Source organism: Salmo salar, chromosome 09 (genome assembly GCF_965601325.2).
Source record: "Salmo salar chromosome 09, fSalSal1, whole genome shotgun sequence".
NCBI classification, from domain to species: domain Eukaryota; kingdom Metazoa; phylum Chordata; class Actinopteri; order Salmoniformes; family Salmonidae; genus Salmo; species Salmo salar.
Window position 1 is genome coordinate 27173266 of NC_138299.1, and position 23235 is coordinate 27196500.

The window sequence follows — 23235 nt, forward strand, 5'->3', positions numbered from 1 at the left end:
CATGCTGTGGGGATGTTTTTCAGAGGCAGGGACTGGGAGACAATGTCAGGATCGTGGGAAAGATGAACGGAGCAAAGTACAGAGAGATCCTTGAGAGGATCTGCAGTGAAGAATGGGAGAAACTCTCCAAATACAGGTGTGCCAAGCTTGTAGCGTCATACCCAAGAAGACTCGATTTAATCGCTGCCAAAGTTGCTTCAACAAAGTACTGAGTAAAGGGTCTGAATACTTATGTAAATGTAATATTTCCGTTCTTTATTTTCAATACATTTGCTAAAATAAAAATAAAAAGGTTTTTGCTTTGTCATTAAGGGGTGTTGTGTGTAGATTGATGAGGAAAGAAACAAACAAATTAATCAATTTTAAAATAAGGCTGTAACGTAACAAAATGTGGAAAAAGTTAAGGGGTCTGAATACTTCACAAATGAACTGTACACACCCACACACAGTGCCACAGCCAACAGGCACACTGTGAACACTCCAACAACAGAGAGCTAATCCCTCCCATAAACACTATACACCATGTACTTTCCTAATGTGTGCCTAATCATCCCACCCTTTCCTCTTCTTCGTCTTCCACCCCCCCTAGGATTACACCATCACCATGTACTTCCAGCAGTCCTGGAGGGACAAGCGCTTGTCCTACACAGGGATTCCCCTCAACCTGACGCTGGACAACAGGGTGGCTGACTCGCTCTGGGTCCCTGACACCTACTTCATCAACGATAAGAAGTCCTTTGTGCACGGGGTCACAGTGAAGAACAGAATGATCCGACTCCATCCTGACGGAACTGTGCTCTACGGCCTGAGGTGAGTGTGTGTGCATCAGCGTTATGTGTTCTTGGGCTCCTATGTCAGCGTTTTTTGTTTGAGGTGTGTGTTGTTTGTGTGTGTGTCTTTGTCTTAGTGTCTGTGTCTGTGTGTGACTGGTGGCTGGTTGAAAAACATGCAACCATAGCTCCTACACAACATCTCTTAGTGTGTGGGTGCTGCATCTCTACTGCAGAAACATGGGCAAGGAAACCCTCCATTCCTCAAAGCCCTCTCAAACAGCCGTTGCACTTTCTCCTCTGCCTCTGGAGCGTGAGAAGAAGACCCAGGTGGTGAATTATTTATGGAGCCGTGCTTCCCTGCAGTCCGGAGCACAGCAGCAGTGTAGCCTCGTACTCTACATGCTCCCCTCCTCGCCTCTGCAGGGCTGAGCCGTGCTGAAGCCAGCCACGCCGAGCTAACGAAGGGAATTGAAGGGCAGCCACTGTCAATAATGCAGTGGAGATCAGAGGGATTCAGCGCTTTGGTGGGGGGGAATAATGACTTGACAGTTTTTCTAGTTAGATATACTTTTTTGGAGCTACGAGGCACAACTGTAGGGTTGGTAGGGAAGATCCAATACATGTTTATTACTTCAGTCGGGGGGCATTTCTTGTTATCATGCCCGTGCTGACGATGGATGTGGATTCCATCAAACGTGCTCTTTTGAGGGGGTTTGTTCAAGCCAAAAGGTGTAGTTTGTTTAGGAGGGCATTTGTGTTCTTTTGTTTTCGTTATCCAGCAGTACCCCGGACCATCAGGGTTCGGATTAAAGTAGTCCTGCTCTACCCAATCACTGACATTAATTGATCAATTAAGTGCGAGGGAGACAGGAAAACCAGTGGACACTGAGGCCTTTAAGGACAGGAGTTAGTCACCTTCTGCTATAGCTAGTTAACTGACTGAGTTAAAGGCTAGCTGGTAGTTCTGGGAGATAACATCTGTCTCAAAGATTCAGGCAAGATTACATCACCACAATAATCTGACTCAGATTGACCTCATCTGCTGAAAAGATACTAGGGAGTCACGGAACCAATGTGACCGTCGACTGGAATCAAACCCATGTTGACAGCGAGATGGGCCCATCACAAAAAGGGCAGTGTTAAGTCTGTGATCTAGCAATTAGCTCTGAAAGCTAACATCTGGCGCCAACATCTGTCTTCGGGTCTCGGGGTAGGTTACATCACGGCAGAAGCTAATGAAAACAAGGCAATCAAGCCCATTAGCTACGTTAGCATGAGTTGCTGTGACTGCACTCGACGTCTAGATTAGGGCAGTTTGTGTGGTGCATATCTTTGTGAGGGAGGTGCAGTGTTTTCTTCAACGCCATGTGACTGGTTGGGTTAATTAGGGCTGAGGGGGAGTTGTGCGTGGGGTTAACCTGGTATGGTGGTGGAAAAAAAGGTATTTGATGTGTGATTTGATTAAGCATTGGTTTAGGCGACATACATATTGGCTGTTCCCATAATACATCTGAGGGGTTCTTTTTGGTGTATAGGTCTGTAGTATCATTTGGTGGCAAGGAAAATTTAAGATAATTTGTTCTTGTTTCAGTTGTGGCTAAAGGATTTGGTAATATGTATTAGGTGGCTGAACAGCATGCTCCTGATTGTTTACTGGCATGAACATGTATGCCAATAAAAACATGATTGTCAAGGTAACATTTAGGACCGGATTCAAACCTGCCAAAGCAATGTTTATGCAACTGCTTTGTTTACACGTCGAATTCCAATTCACCCCATGAATGGACTGAATTCAAATTCAATACACACCATCCCTGTCTATAGGCAAACACTCAACTCACCTTAAGCCTTCCTGCAACTGTTCGCTGCTCTGGCACCCCAATGGTGGAACAAGCTCCCTCACGACGCCAGGACAGCGGAGTCAATCACCACCTTCCGTAGACACCTGAAACCCCACCTCTTTAAGGAATACCTGGGATAGGATAAAGTAATCCTTCTAACCCCCCCCCCCCAAGCCCCCCCCCCCCGCCCAAAAAAGATATAGATGTACTATTGTAAAGTGGTTGTTCCACTGGATATCATAAGGTGAATGCACCAATTTGTAAGTCGGTCTGGATAAGAGCGTCTGCTAAATGACGTAAATGTAAATGTAAATGTTAGTCCTTTGAAGGGCACATTTAAAGGTAGACTGATCAACATGACATCATCCTACACAGCAGGACAGATTGCCACTATTGGCTCTTCCCAGTTTCGGCATGCCCACATACTGATATTCTTGGCAGATTTGTATTCTGTTGTTATTGACGTCTGTAAGCAGGAAGTTGCCCCTCTGTGCATGATGATGTCTTATTGGCTTGGGTACCTTTAACAAATTCTATTGACTGACATTTCAAGCTAGCCTACTGTAGAAAACCACATTAGCTTGGTTTGAGTTGAGTGGTCTGCCTGTTGCTTGAGCAGCAGTGGCCTGGGTACTGGCTGGCACAGGCCTGTGGAGACATTCATTAGCGACAGCCATGCCTCTCAGGAGGATCAGGTGATTCACCCTGCTGGCGCCGGCGCCGGCAGCTCCAGTCTGCCTCAACCATACGCTGCTCTCCCCAGGAGCACTACCAGGAAAACCTGCTCCGCTCGCCTCTCATCTCCAGTCCCCATCTCTTTTGTCTCTCTAAAAGGTAAATGGTGCCCAGTGCATCCAGTTATCCAGTGGTACTGTACTGAAGTGTAGATCCCGTGTTGGTACCAGTTTAGAGTTACAGTAACTAATAATGCTTCAGCATCATAGTTCTCCCCATGTCCCTGACCACTGCCATAATAATTTGTTTGTTAACAATAAACAATATATCTTTGTTATGTCTCTGTCATTTCCTAGGACACTTTATACGTACAGTGTATTTGGAAAGTATTCAGACCCCCTTGACTTTTCCCACACGTTCTTACGTTACAGCCTTATTCTAAAATTGATTAAATTAATTAATTTCCAAATCAATCTACACACAATACTGACACAGCGAGAAAAAAATACTGTTTTTTTAGACATTTTTGCACATTTATGAAAAAACAACAACCTTATTTACATACGTTTTCAGACCCTTTGCTATGAGACTCGAAATTGAGCTCAGGTGCATCCTGTTTCCATTGATCATCCTTGAGATGTTTCTACAACTTGATAAGAATCCACCTGTGGCAAATTCAATTGACTGGACATGATTTGTAAAGGCACACACCTGTCTATGTAAGGTCCCACAGTTGACAGTGCATGTCAGAGCAAAAACCAAGCCATGAGGTCGAAGGAATTGTCCGTAGAGTTCAGAGACAGGATTGTGTCGAGGCACAGATCTGGGGAAGAGTACCACAATTTCTACAGCATTGAAGGTCCCCAAGAACACAGTAGCCTCCATCATCCTTAAATGGAAGAAGTTTGGAACCATCAAGACTCTTCCTAGAGCTGGCTGCCTGGCCAAACTGAGCAATAGGGGGAGAAGGGCCTTGGTCAGGGAGGTGAAGGGCCTTGGTCACTCTGACAGAGCTCCAAAGCTCCTATGTGGAGATGGGAGAACCTTCCAGAAGGACAACCATCTCTTCAGCACTCCACCAATCAGGCATTTATGGTAGCGTGATTAGACAGAAGCCACTTCTCAGTAAAAGGCACATGACAGCTTGCTTGGAGTTTGCCAAAAGGCACCTAAAGACTCTCAGACCATGAAAAACAAGATTCTCTGGTCTGATGAAACCAAGATTGAACTCTTTGGCCTGAATGCCAAGCGTCACGTCTGGAGGAAACCTGGCACCATCCCTACGGTGAAGCATGGTGGTGGCAGCATCATACTGTGGGGATGTTTATCAGCGGCAGGGACTGGGAGACTAGCCAGGATCGAGGGAAAGATGAATGAAGCACAGAGAGATCCTTGATGAAAACCTGCTCTAGAGCGCTCAGGACCTCAGACTGGGGTGAAGCTTCACCTTCCAACAGGACAAGACCCTAAGCACACAGCCAAGACAATTCTCTGAATGTCCTTGAGTGGCCCAGCCAGAGCCCGGACTTGAATCCGATCGAACATCTCTGGAGAGACCTGAAAATAGCTGTGTAGCGATGCTCCCCAACCAACCTGACAGAGCTTGAGATGATCTTCAGAGAAAATCTGCAGAGAACTCCCGAAATACAGGTGTGCCAAGCTTGTAGCATCATACCCAAGAAGACTCTAGACTGTAATCGCTGCCAAAGGTGCTTCAACAACGACCTGAGTAAAGTGTCTGAATACTTATGTAAATGGGATATTTCAGTTTGTTATTTTGTAATACATTTGCAAAATGTAAAAAAAAAAACAGTTTTTGCTTTGTCATTATGGGGTATTGTGTTTAGATTAATGTGTGAAAAAAACTATTTAATCAATTTTAGAATAAGGCTGTAACGTAACAAAATGTGGAAAAAGTCAAGGGGTCTGAATACTTTCCGAATACAATGTACATAACATTCCGTTTGTGGCAAGGATTTTGTATAGTAATTGAAATGTAAAAACTCAATTCTGAATCAAGCGTTCTTTCGCATATCAGTTCATAAACCATGTGCCACGGAATCGGCACATCGAAAATCTCATCCCGACTATTTTGCAACCTGTATGGCGCCACGGTCAACATTTTGGCCTTCAAGTAAAACTGATATTTTTTTTATTTATGAAAAAATACAAATCTTCAATTTGGTCTTTAATAATGGGCAAACAAACAAACAAACAAGCCTCCTCCATTTTTTGTGGTAATGCTGCTTTCAGTTGGTTGTTATTTTGGATAGAGTAAACATTTCCATAAATGTTTGTTATTTGCACCTGTGATATCATTACCAAAGATTTTTTATTTTTTTTACATAGCTTAAAAAAAAAACATTATCAATTAGTATATTTGAATTTAACCATATTATTTGTTGTAATATTTGTTGTCTTTCCTGGAAGATGAAACTGGAATTGCAACCAGCTTTGTATGGCTTGTTTTAGACAGGGAGATATTTTGAAAAAGGTTTCATTTTCAATTAACTGAAATACCTAGTTTAAATAAATGTTACATAAAAAAAACGTAAAAGTGAGAGGATGTAATCTGGATCAAGGGGAAAAAGGAAATTTTTGAACAAGGGATGAACCATTCTTACTAATTTACTGGAGAACCAGTTCGGATTGAAGTATAATTTTTTTGTATGACTGATGGTTTTAGTGAGAGGTTTAATGCTTTAATATTTAATAATTTTAGCCCCCCGAACTCATATTCGTTATAGAAATAATCACGTTTTATATTGTCTGGCTTGCCATTCCAAATAAAGTTAAATATTTTTTCTTAAATAAATTAAAAGACAAATTGTTTGGCGTAGGCAGGGCCATAAGTAAATAGGTAAACTGGGATGTGACAAAATAACTAATCAGGGTGATTTTTCCACAAATAGACAGGAATTTACCTTTCTATGGTAGCGAGACCTTAGCTGTTTTTGCTAACTTTCGGTTCAAATTTGTTGTAGTAAGTTACTTTATTTCTTTAGGGATATGAATATCGAGTATGTCCACTTCACCTTCAGACCATTTTATTGGTAAACTCAGTGGAGGAAAAAGTACTCAATTGTCATACTTAGTAAAGATACCTTAATAGAAACTGACTCAAGTAAAAGGGAAAGTCACCCAGTAAAATACTACTTGAGTAAAAGTAAAAGATTTTAAATAGTATTTTTTAAAGTATTTGATTTTAAATATACTTAAGTATCAAAAGTAAATGGAATTGCTATGTACTTAAGTATCAACAGTAAAAGTATAAACCATTTCTAATTCCTTAAATTAAGCAAAGTACGGCACCATTTTCTTTTATATTGACGTATATATTCAGGGGCACACTCCCACACTCAGACATAATTTGCAAACAAAGCATTTGTGTTTAGTGAGTCCGCCAGATCAGAGGTAGTAGAGATGACCAGGGAAGTGTGTGAATTGGACCATTTTCCTGTCAAGATGTAACGAGTACTTTTGGGTGTCAGGGAAAATGTATGAAGTAAAGTACATTATTTTCTTTAGGAATGTAGTGAAGTAAAAGTTGTCAAAAATATAAATAGTAAATTAAAGTACAGATACCCCAAAAAATGACTTAAGTGGTACTTTAAAATATTTTTACTTAAGTACTTTACACCACTGGGTAAACTACACGGTAATGTAAAAGTTGTATTTTTTAGCGATCCAATACGTAATATGGTACACTTATCATAGTTCGGTTTTAATCCAGAGAGGTTAGAAAAATATCTAGGTCCTCTATGAGGCTGTGCAGGGATCCAGATTGTGGATTTAAGAGGAAATGTGAGTCGTCAGCATACCTTTGTTTTTAAGCCCTGGATTTCCAGCTCTTCTATATTATTATTATTATTATTATTATTATTGGATCTGATTTTAATAGCTAACATTTTGATGACCATAATAAATAGATATGCTGACAGTGAACAACCTTGTTTTACTCCTCTTGACAGTTTAATACTTTCTGAGAAGTAGTATTTATTATTTTACCCCTGAGGTTACACTACATAACTTTAACCCATTTTATAAGAGCTTCTCCAAAATTAAAATAGTCCAGGCATTTATATATAAATTCTAGTCGTACTTTATCAAAAGCCTTTTCAAAATCTGCTCTGAATACCAGACCTGGTTTCCTAGATTTTTCATAATATTCTATTGTTTCAAATACTTGTCTTATATTATCTCCAATGTATTTTCTATGTAAAAAAAATAACCTGTCTGGTCAGGATGAATAATATCCGACAACAACTTTTTAATTTTATGCGATTAATTCTATGCATTTTGCAAGGATTTTTGCATCACAACACTGAAGTGTAGGGGGCCTAAAGTTTTTTTTCAGATAGACTGGATATTTATACTTACCACCTGGGTCCTGGTTCAGTAATAGTGAAATCAAACCTTGCTGAGCACCTGATAGTTTACCATTTTTATAGGAATGGTTAAAACGTGCTAATACTGGATCTTTGAATAGATATATACCTTAACTGCTATGCCATCTATCCCTGGAGTTTTCCCTGGCCTAAAGGCTTTAATTGCATCAATACATTGCTCCTCTGCAATTTGTCCCATACACAAGTCTTTCTGTACAGGTGTTAATTTTACTCTATTATTAGGAACAAATTCCTTACAGTTAACTTTAGCTCGTGGAAATGGAGGAGACTGAAAATAGAACATATGCTTAAAGTACTTTTCTTTCTCTTTCATATCATTTGGTGACTCATGGATGACTCTGTCATCTGTAACAAGTTTCGGTAAATCATTTTTGATAGCATTTCTATGTTGAAAATTCAAAAAGAATTTGGTTCATTTTTCACCATTTTCCATCCAACTCGGTTTATTTTTATAATACATTATACTTGATTGTTCCCGAATAAGTTCCTCAATTTCTTTTTTTCCCCTCTAACTTATTCTGTGCCTCTATGGTCCAATTTGTATTGCTATCCATCTGTATTGTTATTTCTTCTATTTCCTTTGTTAATATGAACTCTTTTGGCCAAAATTGTTTTTGTTTAAAGATATTGAATTGCATGACCTCTTAAGGCACATTTTAAAAGTGTCCCATACAATAAGGGGATCTGCTGTAGCTATGTTATACAGGCAAAAGTCAGTTATAAATGCGGATGCCAAATATTTGATGGTCCAACTGCATTCTATCCCCTATCAAAACTTTTCTTACTTTTGGTGCCAGCGCGAAGGATACAAGAAAGTAATCAAGACGACTAGCTTGATTAAGCCTCCTCCATGTATATCTTCCCGAGTCTGGATTTTTAAGCTTCCATATATCCACTAGTTCTAATGGGTCCATAATATTCGTAATTTCCTTAATTGCATGAGGGTGATAGCTTGTAGTGTGATTTCCTTTACGATCCATTGGGGTACTTAAAAATGTATTATAATCTCCTGTCATAATAATAGAGTAATTGGTTGCTTTTGAGCTCAATAGATTAGTACAGTATATATCATTTTGAAGAAGTATGGATCATTATTATTTGGACCATATAGATGAATTAGCCAAATGTGTTTATCGTCCTATAGCATATTTAAAATGATCCACCTTCCTTTCGGATCTGTTTGGACAGTTTGCACATTCGGATCAAAATTGTTACTTATTAATATCATCACCCCTTTTGAGTTTCTTTGACCGTGACATAAATATATTTCTCCCTCCCAGTCCTTTTTCCATACAGCCTCATCTGTAATTGTAGATATTATATTCCTTCTCTTTTAGCCAGTTAAAGACTGATCGTCCTTTTCTTATTATCTCCTAAGTCATTACAATTATAACTAGCTATACTTATTTCACCACTTGCCATAATGACATAAAGTTTCAATACTTACCATAAGATATGCCTGTAAACGTACTACCACAAATGACCATGATGATCAAGTTGCTAGACACCTAGAATTTATCCATACTTACCAACACTACCAGAATCAATGTCTGTGTCACGTCCTGACCAGTAAAGGGGTTATTTGTTCTTATAGTTTGGTCAGGACGTGGCAGGGGGTATTTGTTTTATGTGATTCAGGGTGTGTTTGTGTATGTGTTCATGTAGAGGGGGTATTTCATTTATATGGTTCGGGGTGGTTGTTTATGTAGAGGGGTATTTGATTTATGTATTCCGGGGTTTTTGGGTTATCGTTCTATGTTCTGTCTAGGTGTTTGTATTTCTATGTTTTGGTATGGGGATTGGGGCCTTCAATTGGAGGCAGCTGTCTATTGTTGCCTCTGATTGAAGGTCCTATATTTAGGAGTGTTTTTGTCATGGGATTTTGTGGGAGATTGTTGCTGTGTATAGCTTTGTGCCTTACTGGCCTGTTCTTTGTCGTCGTGTTTTTTGTATACGTGTTTGTTTTTGTTTTTCCTTCTTTGTCCATTAATAAAAGAAGATGAGTATACATTTTCCCGCTGCGTCTTGGTCTAAACCCTACGACACCCATGACAGTCTGACATCTACCCATGTACCTCTACCATAATATATGCACTGCTAAACATACTGCAGCTGCAACTGATTCTAAGTAAACCTCCAATTGTCTTCCAATATCCCTCCCGTGAAAGCCTTCCCCCATCCAAGAAGGGGGTGTTGTCACTGATACTATCATACCACCCCTGTACCTGTAACGCTCCTTTAGCATCCTAAAACACACCTTCAACCGCCGATCGGTGTGGTCCAGGTAAAAACTCGGGACTGTCCCATAAACCTGTTTCAATACTGCCACCGCTCAAGTGCCCAGCCAAAACCCCTATAAGTCTATGGCATGACCACGAGAGGAGCATCCTCTTTAGGAATTAGCCACATAACAAAACAAATGGAAAATAAAAAAAGAAGAGTAAAAGTAAAAAAATTAATTAGGTAGTACTGAGGACAATAAGACCTAAAAAATGTACAAAAATACCCAGAACACAACATTACTAAGTTATTAACGTCCTGAACCACTGTCATACTAGATTGCACTAACAGACAGTTACTCTGCACCATAAGCATGTAATTCATGTGGCTATCTGTCAGTGTCAGTGTTTCCTCTGCTCTTATGTCTTTCTCTGTATAATGTGAATACCACTCTGCCCCTCCTTGTCTTCCTCCCTTCTTCTATCCCTGCCTCCCTCACAAGAGCACCCAGAAATAACTTGCATGTCATTGTGACAACTTTTCTCCTTTGCTTCTCACACACAATTCTCACAGTTTCACGTTGAGCAGTGAGACCTCTTCACACTCGAATGCTGCAGAATTATTATTCCCCGCAGACTAACAAACTTATTCAGCCAGTGTGCTGCTGCCTGCTGTCTACAGTGAGCCAGCTATATTTAGGCTGACTGGAATGACCTCACCAGTTACTGTTGTGTACACATGTCTGCTGTTACCTTCATGTGTTTATAGTATCCACCCATATGCATATGGCAAGTCTGAATGGTCACTGCACAAGCTATCAAACAGTAGGCCAATTAGTTATGCTCAATGAAGATTGATTGAATATTGCAACGTATTTTTAATTCAACCTTTAATCAAATCTAGCATCACGTACATATCTGGCAATTACTCATTTTTAGACAGCACTGACACTTCTTCTCCCGGTGCTTCAGCATGTGAAGGAAAAGAGAGTGTGTGTGTGATTAACATTTCATGAAGTATAGCGGTCATGTAACAAAAAGCTTTAGTCAAATTTGACAGGTTATTTAACAGATCAGCCCTCTAGCTAGCACCCTTTTTCAGTAAAAAACCCCCACAATAAGACAATAGAGTTGAACATGTCTTACCTTCATCTTCCCCTGGAAAACAGTATCAATTGTTACTGAGTGGACTATCCTGGTTAAATCACTATACCAGTATAACTGCAGACATTTCAATAGCATGACTTTTCCAATATCAGTTATGATTCCTCTCACATTAACAATGCATTACTCTCGCCAGCTGCATTAGCCATCTCAGAAAACACAATCCAATGCTAATGCTGCAGTCAGTCACACCCGTAACATCTATCACGTATCAATCATGACGCTCATTACCATCACAGATGCAAAGCCCACCTCTGTTCCTGATGTGTTTGATCTGTATTGATCTGATGGTGTCACGTCCTGACCAGTATAAGGGTTATTTGTTATTGTAGTTTGGTCAGGACGTGGCAGAGGGTATTTTGTTTATGTGGTTCGGGGTGGTGATTTATTTAGTAGGGTGTTGGTTTAGTTAGTTCTGGGTTTTTGGGGTTATGTTCTAGGTTTGTATTTCTATGTGGTCTCTAGTCTTTTGTATTTCTATCTCTAGTTTATTGGGGTTGGACTCTCAATTGGAGGCAGGTGTTTTCTAGTTGCCTCTGATTGAGAGTCCTATATATGGGTATGTGTTTGGTTAAGTGTTTGTGGGAGATTGTTTCTTGTTTTGCCTGTGTGAGCGTGACAAGACTGTTTTGTTGTTCGTGAGTGCTTAGTTTTGTTATTTTGGTGTTCTCTTTATTTAAAATAAATGACAAGATGAGCATCCACATTCCTGCTGCGTTTTGGTCCTCTATTCCCGACGACAACCGTTACAGATGGGGAGAGGATGTTAAACACCAGGGTAATTGGGAGTGGGTTTAGCGCTTATAGCTCTCCGAGCTCTCTGCTGGAAGGTAGGGTACACCCTTACTGACGCCCCTACGGTGCTCTATTTTTACCCCATCTCTGCAGCTGCTTTATAATTCACCCAGACTTCCCTAATGCATTTGGTGTGTCCGAGACATGGTCCACAGCCACAGAATTTTCATCTGCAGTGTAAGATAAATTATGCCCAGGGCTTTTTAGTTCACAACATTGTTGTGGCTGAAATTGACAGATATTGGTCTCACTGGACATTCGCTATCACTTGGTGAGGAAAGTGGCTATGGGCCAGTGAGATTAGCTTTTACAGGGCAGGGCTCTTGGATTGGACTAAGACCAGAACTAATGCACTGCAGACAGCCACTGGACTTTGGAATGCCCTTTACCTGTGCATAGTTCTAATGCTACATTCCTAATCAATTCCTAGCCTCTAGCCCCTTGGCACTACATCTGGATCTGAAAGGATTGGATTGGTAAACAGCATGGTTATAGCTCAGCCTTGCCCTCTAATAGGCAATAACTATCCAATACTTTCAGATCAGCATTGGTAGTAGGGGCTAGGGGAGGATTCAACATGTAGCATTTAGTACTATGCTTTCCAGGTTTTGGCAATAGGTTCTTTACCCAAAATGAACAAGTGGCAGCTTGAGTGAGTTTCAAGCGCTCAGCGATGTTTGACATTTTGTGGCAGGAGAAGCTAGAGAGTAATGGAGAAACAGCAGAGGATCCCTGGAAGAGGATCCCTGGAAGGGGATCCCTGGAAGAGGATCCCTGGAAGGGGATCCCTGGAAATGTCTCAAACAGCTAGAGGGCTCAGGTTGGGTTAGGTGAATTCATTGCTGGCTATTACTCATATATTGTCAGTCCCACTGTATGTGTGTGTGTCTGCACGCTCTTTTTCTGTCTCAGGTCTCCTCTCATTTTAAACAGGGGTTATGCAGTGGAAAATGGACACAGAAACTTTACAGTAGTGGTTCCCTGTTCACAATGATAAACCAATGTGCAAACATGTTAGTTGTACAGGGCAACAGGAGCTTGGTGGCACCTTAATTGGGGAGAACGGGCTTGTGGTAATGACTGAAGCAGAATCAGTGGAATGGTATCAAATATATCAAACACATGGTTTCATCTAATGTTATCTGTGAACAGTGACACCACCACACTATCTAAAGTAATCCTTTACTCAACATAAGTGGTTTACATAAAAATCTATATGAAATTGACCTATTCTCATCGTATGTGGTTTGTGAGCATTGAGAACTCCACAAGGGATGTGACTCTGACCCTTCCCCCCCCAAGGGCCAGCCAACCCCTCGGCAAGCAGCTTGTAATAAAATGTGGCCACAACCTTGACCCTTTTCTGTCAGAGACCAAATAAACGGCATGAATACATAAGCACAGCCACTTCACTGTTTGCGAACATTTTGGGTTTAATCAATACTTGATTAAACCCAAAATAAGAATAAAACACTCAAAAATGCTATCCGCAATCGTCAAATTGAAGTGTGCTGTTTCAAATGACACCTAAAAGCGAAGAAGTCACAGATTTTAAAGTCTGCTGGTGTTAATTCTTAATTAATCGTAGTGGTCATTAAGATGGAACATAGAGCATTTTAAATAGGCAGGGCACAGTATGAAGCAGTATGAAGGCAATTATGGGAGAGAAAAATAGTTCAATTTCCAGTGAAACCATGGAGAGATTTGTGCGACAGAACGCTGAGTACAGTATGTACTTTGTGTGCTTCCTGAGTCAGTGTGCGAGATGGATGCGTTTTTCATTTCTCTCTGTTATTAGGTCAACCTTTTTCACTGCACCTGGAAGAGTTTACATGACATTTTATGAAATGTAATACACCTCCGCCCCAAAAAACATTTTTATGTAGGTCTCATATTTAACTCTTGTTTCTCAAGTGTTCCTGACCATACCATACTACTCCTGATTTATGATACGTCTTCACACATATTGTATACTATATGCCCTGCACTTATAAAGACACACAGATGTAGCATCTTAATTTGAACCAGTTTGCTACAGCAGGAAAATAATCCTGCAACAACAGGAAATGTGAGTTATGTGGATTATAATTAATGACATTTTTGTAGGGATTAATACATTTTTCGTAATGAAAATAAAGTGGAAATTGCAAACTTCAGAATCCTTTAACCTCAAATACACTACAAGTTTTCAAGTTTCCTGCATTGCAAGTCTAATGGCAAACAGGGTGATCAAATTAAGATCCTACATCTGTACATTATGGTAAGGGTTAGTGAGATAGTAGTCCTATGGGATGTGGGGGTATATTTCACATTTCTGTGCTAGATACAGTATATGCAAATGATAGAGAGAGAGGTGTGGGGGAAAGTAGAGATTCTCTCTCTCTCTCGACATAGCTACCCCCTTCACTCTTTATCTCTCTCTCTCTCTCTCTCTCTCTCTCTCTCTCTCTCAGGATCACCACTACTGCAGCTTGCATGATGGACTTGCGTAGATACCCACTGGATGAGCAGAACTGCACCCTGGAGATCGAGAGCTGTGAGTGACATCACTGTAAAATCACTGTAGTGTAGAGACTTATCTCAGCTTCATGTGGGCTATTTATCACTACTATTTATCACCCCTAGCCTTTTGGGGGCCTTAAGCTAGATTTGTTTGGTTGGCCCCTCCCACCTTGCAGGCAAAACATTTTAGTGCCACCCCCCTTGGCAGTGAATAATTTCCTGCAATTCTACACATGTGGACATGGCATAAGTCAGTCATGCCAAAATGTGTAGAATTGCAGGAAATTTCCTTTAAAATTGCAAAATTATAAAAAAAAACAAAAAAAATGTTCTCTCCACCCCATCACAAAATGAGTATCTGAGAGAGATATCAATGGGAGCCCCCTGGGGGTCAGTAATTTGGTGATGATTACTACAATGTTTCGATAGCTGGCTAGGCTACCGTACCAAGTAATCTATAAAAAATTGCTAATTGGGTGGCTGTCAGTGATTGACATAACAAGTGAAAAACTGCTGATGCACAACCAAATTTCGAAATTGCACCGTATGTATTCAACTTTTCAGTAAGTTAAGACCCTGACTGAGTTCTCCAAAACATTTAAAATATACATATTTTGTATATTTTTGGGGGTAGAGTCCCCCTAACGGCCATGGGACTCGACACACAGTGCGTAGTCTGCGTATAGGCAGAGGCGGCACTGATTACTGGGCAGGTTTTTGAAAGCTTGTGCCTATACATAGATCAAAGGTCTACATGACTATGGGTGCTATTGAATATATCCTAAGGGCCAGTTTCCCGGACCAAGATTGAGCCTATTCATAGACTAAAAGGCACTTTCAATGGAGATTTTCTATTGAGCATGCTTTTTAATCCAGGAATAAACATAATCTGGGTCACTGAAACCGCCACTAGCTACATCCTTCAATTATAACATTCTTCTCGCTCTGTTTTAATTAATCTACACATCTTGTGATAACTTTCTCTCAGTCGGTTTATTTTCACACATTATTCTGTTACACAGGTCTATGTACCTCATTTAAGGGATAACTCTATTCCAAATCATGGCAAAATATCTTCCCAATCGAGGACATGACGTACATTAAGCAGGAAAACAAACAACAGCACTTTACGTCAACTAATGCAAACTGGCATTTTTTGTTAAATCAAACTTGGCCAGAGTGTTTCAGTTGAATAATACATGTTACCTACATGGATTGTTAAATCAGTGTAACAGACATGGATGCTGAGCTTTGGTCATTATGACAAGGTTATAGCAATCACTATAAGGCCCTGTGGAGCTGCTGGATTAATGGATTGACCGGGTTGATGTATATAATACTTTGGGCAACACCTTACTCAAACCCTCTATCATATCATTGGTCTTAATTATGAGAGTTACCTAGGCGCAATAATACTTTTTGCAACAATCAAGACTGCAAGCCAGACAAAATTCAACTGGCCTATTTATATAATGAATATTAATTCGGAGGGCAGAAATAATTAAATATTAAAGCATTGGACCTCTCATTAAAGGCTTCAGTCATACAAAAACTATACTTAAATTTGAACTGGTTTTCTAGCAGATTAGTAAGAATGGCTCACCTGTGTTCAAGAATGGCCTTTTTCCCTTCATTCAGATTACAACCTCTCACTTTTAGTTATTTGAAAATGAAAATCTCAAATATCGCTATTTCTAAAACAAGCCATAGAAAGCTGGTTGCAGTTTCAGTTTAATCCACCTGAAAAGACAGAACAAATATTACAACAAATATTATGGTTAAACTCAAATATAGTTTTTGATAAATGTTTTTGTATACATTTTGTAAATTATATCATAAATAGGACTGGTGGAGTTATGTCACACATGCAGTTAACAAAAATTACAACCAACTGGTTGCAGCATTAATGCAAAAATGAAGGAAGCATGTGGAAAGGGGAGAAGGTAAGGACCTTGTCTGTCGGCCCTGCATTAAAGACCAAAATTGGCTAAAGAAAACTGTGATGAATTAAAAAAAGTATACCAGTTTTATTTAAGGACCAAAACAATTACAGCTGCGCCATACAGGTTGCAAAATAGTTGGGAGGAGATTTTCAATGTACCGATTCCATGGAACATGGTTTATGAACTGATAGTCAAAATGACGCCGGATTCAAATCTTAAGAGTATTTCAATTTAAATGATGATACAAAAGTCTTGCAACCAATAGAATGTTATATACAGTGCATTCGTAAAGTATTCAGACCCCTTGACTTTTTGAAAATTTTGTTACATTACAGCCTTATTCTAAAATTGTATTTCTTTTTTTCACACCATACCCCATAATGACGAAGCAAAAACAGGTTTTTAGAAATTGTTGCTACTTTATTAAACATTTACTTAAGTCTTCAGAACCTTTACTCAGTACTTTGTTGAAGAACCTTTGGCAACAATTACAGCCTTGTGTCATCTTTGGTATGATGTAACAAACTTGGCACACCTGTATTTGGGGAGTTTCTACCAATCCCTGCCGCTGATAAACATCCCCACAGCATGATGCTGCCACCACCATGCCTCACAGTAGGGATGGTGCCAAGTTTCCTCCAGACATGACACTTGGCATGCAGGCCAAAGAGTTCAATCTTGGTTTCATCAGAAAGAACAAACTTGTTTCTTATGGTCTGATAGTCCTTTACCTGCCTTTTGGCAAACTCCAAGCGGGCTGTCATGTGCCTTTTACTGAGGAGTGGCTTCCGTCTGACCACTCTACCATAAAGGCCTGATTGGTGGAGTGCTGCAGAGATGGAACTCTGGAGCTCTGTCAGAGTGACCATCGGATTCTTGGTCACCTCCCTGACCATGGCCTTTCTCCCCATATTGCTCAGTTTGGCCGGGCTGCCAGCTCTAGGAAGAGTCTTGGTGGTTCCAAACTTCTTCCATTTAAGAATGATGGAGGCCACTGTGTTCTTGGGGACCTTCAATGCTGCAGAACTGTTTTAATACCCTTCCCCAGATCTATGCCTCAACAAAATCTTGTCTCTGAGCTTTACAGACAATTCCTTTGATCTCATTGCTTGGTTTTTGCTCTGACATGCACTGTCAACTGTGGGACATTATATAGACAGGTGTGTGCCTTTCCAAATCATGTCCAATCAATTGAATTTACCACAGATGGACTCCAATCAAGAAGAAGAAACATCACAAGGATGATCAATGGAAACAGGATGCACCTGACCTCAATTTCAAGTCTCATAGCAAAGGGTCTGAATACTTATGTAAATAAGGTATTTCTGTTTTGTATGTTGTATAAATTTGCAAACATCTAAAAAAAAAACTGATTTCGCTTTGTCATTATGGGGTATTATGTGTAGATTTATGAGGGGAAAAAATACATTTAATACTTTTTAGATTAAGGCTGTAACGTAACAAAATGTGGATAAAGGGAAGGGGTCTGAATACTTTCTGAATGCACTGTATATAGGAGATATAACCATCACATCTCTGCAGATTATTCTGCAAAGCGACAAAATCATTAAATCACTTGTTTTGGTACTGCCCATATGTAGCTTGTTTTGTGTCGCAGATTCAGGAATGCCTGAAAAATGGCAACATTTACTTGGAGCTAACTTTGCAAATAGCACTGCTGGGTGATTTGAAAAGTCATAGTCAATTGATCAATAGTATAATAATACTCTTAGGAAAAATGTGTATTTTTAGTTGTAATCTGTAGAAACTATGAGAATAGGAAGATTCAGATATTTTGTGAAACATGACAGTGGAAAAATATATGGCAGCTAGAAATCAAAACTCCAAGGTCTTCAGAGATATATTGGAGGGGTTGAGGATAGATGAAGGCTGGGACTAAAAACAAACAAAAGATAGTTAATATAAAATGTACTGTGTCGGTTTATATATATATATAAAGCTGGAAGTAGAAGCCTAAGTATTGTTGTCCATTAGTTTACTTCAATTAGGGGAGAGGTGGTAGGGGTAAATAATAAAGAATTAATATATATATATATATATATATTTAAAATGATATACAGTACCAGTCAAAATTTTGGACACCTACTCATTCAAGGGTTTTTCTTAATTTTTACTATTTCTACATTGAAGAATAATAGTGAAGACATCAAAACTATGAAATAACGCATATGGAATCATGTAGTAACCAAAAAAGTGTAACACAAATCCAAATATATTTTAGATTTTAGATTGTCCCTTTGCCTTGATGACAGCTTTGAACCCTCTTGGCATTCTTGGCGGCAGGTAGCCTAGTGGTTAGAGCGTTGGACTAGTAACTGAATGGTTGCAAGATCGAATCCCCGAGCTGACAAGGTAAAAATCTGTTGTTCTGAACAAGGCAGTTAACCCACTGTTCCTAGGCCATCATTGAAAATAAGAATTTGTTCTTAACTGACTTGCCTAGTTAAATAAAATAATAAGATTCTCGCAATCAGCTTCAAATGGAATGCTTTTCCTACAGTCTTGAAGGAGTTCCCACATATGCCGCGTACTTGTTGGCTGCTTTTCCTTCAGTCTGCAGTCCAACTCATCCCAAACCATCTCAATTGGGTTGAGGTCGGGTGATTGTGGAGGCCAGGTCAACTGATGCAGCACTCCATCACTGTCCTTGTTCATATATACCCTTACACAGCCTGGAGGTGTGTTGGGTCTAATGTCCATTGCTCGTGTTTCTTGCCCCAAGCAAGTCTCTTCTTATTATTGGTGTCCTTTAGTAGTGGTTTCTATGCCAATTCGACCATGAAAGCCTGATTCACGCAGTCGCCTCTGAACAGTTGATTTTGAGATGTGTCGGTTACTTGAACTCTGTGAAGCATTTATTTGGGCTGCAATTTCTGAGGCTGGTAACTCTAAGCAACTTATCCTTGGCGGCAGAGGTAACTCTGGGTCTTCCATTCCTGTGGCGGTCCTCATGAGAGCCAGTTTCATTTCAGCACTTGATGGTTTTTGCTACTGCACTTGAAGAAACTTTCAAAGATCTTGACATTTTTCGGATTGACTGACCTTCATATCTTAAATTAATGATGCTCTGTCGTTTATTAAAGCTGTTCTTGTCAAAATATGGACTTGGTCTTTTACCAAATAGGGCTATGTTCTGTATACCACCCCTACCTTGTCACAACACAACTAACTGATTGGCTCAAACGCATTAAGGAAAGAAATTCCACAAATGAACTTTTAACAAGGCACACCTGTTAATTGAAATGCATTCCAGGTTACCTCATGAAGCTGGTTGAGAGAATGCTGAGTGTGCAAAGCTGTCATCAGGCCAAAGGGTGGCTACTTTGAAGAATTTCAAATATAAAATATATTTTGATTTGTTTAACAATGTTTTAGTTACTATATGATGTGTTATTTCATAGTTTTGATGTCTTCACTATTATTCTACAATGTAGACAATAGTCAAAATAAAGAAACTCTGGAATGAGTCGGTGTGTGTGTGTGTGTGTGTGTGTGTGTGTGTGTGGTGGTGTGTGTGTGTGTGTGTGTGTGTGTGTGTGTGTGTGGTGTGTGTGTGTGTGCAAAAAAATATATATGGGGTATTGGAAATGATGCAGACAATAAAAGAACCTAAAAAAATACAAATAAAAGAACAATCAAGACTAAGGTTACTGCTAGCGTGGATGTGGCCTTAAAAAAGTTATTATATATTTTTCATGTTATACCTTCACGGAAATAGCAGGTGCAAAGTTTCTAGCTGTGGGCATTCTGGTCCAGTTTCTGGCTGTGTACAGTGTGGTCCAGTTTCTAGCAATGGGCAATCTGGTCCAGTTTCTGGCTGTGTACAGTCTGGTCCAGTTTCTAGCAATGGGCAGTCTGGTCCAGTTTCTGGCTGTGTACAGTCTGGTCCAGTTTCTGGCAGTGGGCAATCTGATCCAGTTTCTAGCTGTGGGCAATCTGATCCAGTTTCTAGCTGTGGGCAGTCTGGTCCAGTTTCTGGCAGTGGGCAATCTGATCCAGTTTCTAGCTGTGGGCAGTCTGGTCCAGTTTCTGGCTGTGGACACAGATACATGGGAACACATCTCCAGTGCTGCTGTGCTATTCTTCGTAGTCTCATTGAAATCAACTATCTCCATATTGGTCTACACATTTCTTTACACGTCATTCTCCCATACTCTTATGGCATCAGGGGTGATGTGATAACCCAAGACCCTCTCACACATAAATTAAATGAATGGGAAAGAAAGACAAAACCACTGATTGAGTACAGGCAGTAATGAGAAGCAACTAATTCCCTGAAATCCTGCGGTTCCCTTTAGATAAGCGGAGGACTCTGACGGGAGAAAAAGCCAACCCAGTCCAATTAAGTATGCCTAATTACTGAAAGGCCAATAACTGACTGTTTCATTCCTTTTCCAACTAAGACCAGGCAAAGAGAAGTGTTAGAAAAAGACTTGAGCCACCGCTTCAGACAAGTAAACTCTCAATGACACAGGTTTCTGCCTGTCCATGTTGAATGACGTTCCATTCTGTTAGATTCTCAGCTGGGTACACTGGCCGTGACATACGTAGCCTTCTGTCTGTCCATTTTAGATGATGTAACAGTCTCTCCCTCTCGCAGATGGGTACACCACTGATGACATCGAGTTCTACTGGAAAGGTGATAATTCAGTGACTGGGGTGGAGAACATCGAACTGCCCCAATTCTCTATAATAGACTACCACATCCAATCCACAAAAGCAGTGTTTGCTACAGGTAACAATCTGATTACTAACCCTTACAAGAGTGTATTATTAATTAAAGTTTCTGATGTTCCACTTAAGAGTGTCTAACGTTAGAGAGTGTGGCAGATTGTAACTGCCACATAAGCACCGGGTAGAAGTTCTCTCAGGCACAGAAAATAGGATAATCTTACCCCTAAATGCTAAACTGACCTTAGTTCAGCGTCTAGTGGGAAACTTCATCCTACTCCGACGTGAAAACTGTGTTTGGTCTCCCAGGCTCCTACCCGAGGCTCTCTCTGAGTTTTAAGCTGAAGAGGAACATTGGCTACTTCATCCTACAGACCTACATGCCCTCGACCCTGATCACCATCCTATCCTGGGTCTCCTTCTGGATCAACTATGACGCGTCTGCGGCCAGAGTCGCTTTAGGTCGGTGTCTTTGGGTTATTCTACGGGTTGTCCATGTGGGGGTGGGGAGGTTAGGTCGGTGTCTTTGGGTTATTCTATGGGTTGTCCATGTGGAGGGGTTCAATAAAGAGTCACGTCTGAATGTCTTTAGTAGCTTTGGGTTACCAGGTGTAGGCATGTGTTGTACTGCCTTCCAGGCAGGCAGAATGTGCCCCTTCACACAGCCGAGCAAATGCTTCTAGTTATAGTGAGTCCCTCGATGGACAGTGTGTACTTGCACACAGCCTCTTAGGTAGAGTGTATATTTACACACTTCCCTTCTTGGCAGAGTGTACCCTTACACAAAGCCCCCTAGGTAGAGTATACTTACACACACATACAGTCCCCTTAGGCAGAGTGTACACCAAGGTTATTTTAGTAAACTGAAACTAAAAATAACAGTAAATAATAAAAAAAAACGATTTAGTAAACTGAAATAAAAAATTTTACAAACCTGTTTGAAAAACTAAAACTATACAGAAAATATTATCTTAGACTCCAAAGCTAACTAAAATAAAACAAAAACAAACATGTATTTATGTTCTGGGGGGGGGCAAAAATGTAATTGGGTTTTCAAGCTTCTGAATCTGACTAGTGACATTGACTTTAATTTAAAGGTCGACTCAGTGAGATGGCATTGCATGTATCAACCAATGGTTGCGTGCCACGTCATCGATTGTGCACTCGAGCACCAGATTGCTATAAGATGTCGGTCGTGTTTCTCTGCTCAGATTTTGATGCATGCCAGATCTTACAACGCCTGGATAAGTATTTTACCTATCAGCTCTTAATGGTATTGCAATCTGGTGCCCGACTGCACAGCCGATGACGTGGCACGCAACCATTGGTTGATGCATGCAACGTGTGAGCAGGGAAACGCGACCTTGATGTGGTTAGCTGATATGTAAAATACCTATTTAGGTGTTGTAAGATCTGGCAGGCGTCAGCAACGTCTGAGTAGATAAGCGTGATACAATATTTTTTTCTCACACAGTTACACAGAGTATCTGCGCATGTGCAAGGGTTCGCTTCACGCTGTTTATAGTGCGGTAGCCAGGGAACCAAAACAGAGAAGTTGAGCCTCACGCTTCAATGCTCATAGTTGTTTCAGAAATTGACCCACTATTTCTGTTTACTTTCTGTATTTATGTCATATCGCTGAGTTTTCCTTTAGGGAAGGCTTTCTGTTGATATCTGTGCTCCTTGGTGTCCTTGTCCCTTGTAGCTAGGGTTGCACATTTTGGGGAATATTCAGAGGTGGAAACTTTCCGTGGGAATTAACGGGAATATATGGGAATGAATGGGAATTAACAGAAATATATGCAAATTAATATTAATACTAGTGTTGCACCGATATGACATTTTTGTCCGATACCGATATCCATTATTTTCCTTGCCAAAAAAAACCGATACCGATATTAAACATTTTTGCCGCCTTTTTAAGCATTCTAGTACAGTTAAATAGTTAACACACATACATGGACGCAGCGGTCTAAGGCACTGCATCTCAGTGGAAGAGGCGTCACTACAGTCCCTGGTTCGAATCCAGACTCTATCACATCCGGCCGTGATTGGGAGTCCCATAGGGCGGCGCACAATTGGCCCAGCGTTGTCCGGGTTTGCCCGGGGTAGGCCGTCATTGTAAATAAGAATTTGTTCTTAACTGACTTGCCTAGTTAAATAAAGGTTACACACAAACCACACACCACACTGACCAAAAAGTTATTTTGTTGGCATTTACG

The 23235-nt window shown here is 40.3% G+C and overlaps 1 protein-coding gene across 1 annotated transcript in view; it reads left to right on the top strand.

Moving 5' to 3' along the window:
- gabrb1 (gamma-aminobutyric acid type A receptor subunit beta1) overlaps positions 1-23235 on the top strand; it is a 55937-nt gene that overhangs the window by 17536 nt on the left and 15166 nt on the right. Inside the window, exons 4-7 of the mRNA XM_014210609.3 lie at positions 590-810; positions 14330-14412; positions 20943-21077; positions 21323-21475. Coding sequence (XP_014066084.1) covers positions 590-810; positions 14330-14412; positions 20943-21077; positions 21323-21475 — 592 coding nt within the window. The remainder of the gene's footprint in view (positions 1-589; positions 811-14329; positions 14413-20942; positions 21078-21322; positions 21476-23235) is intronic.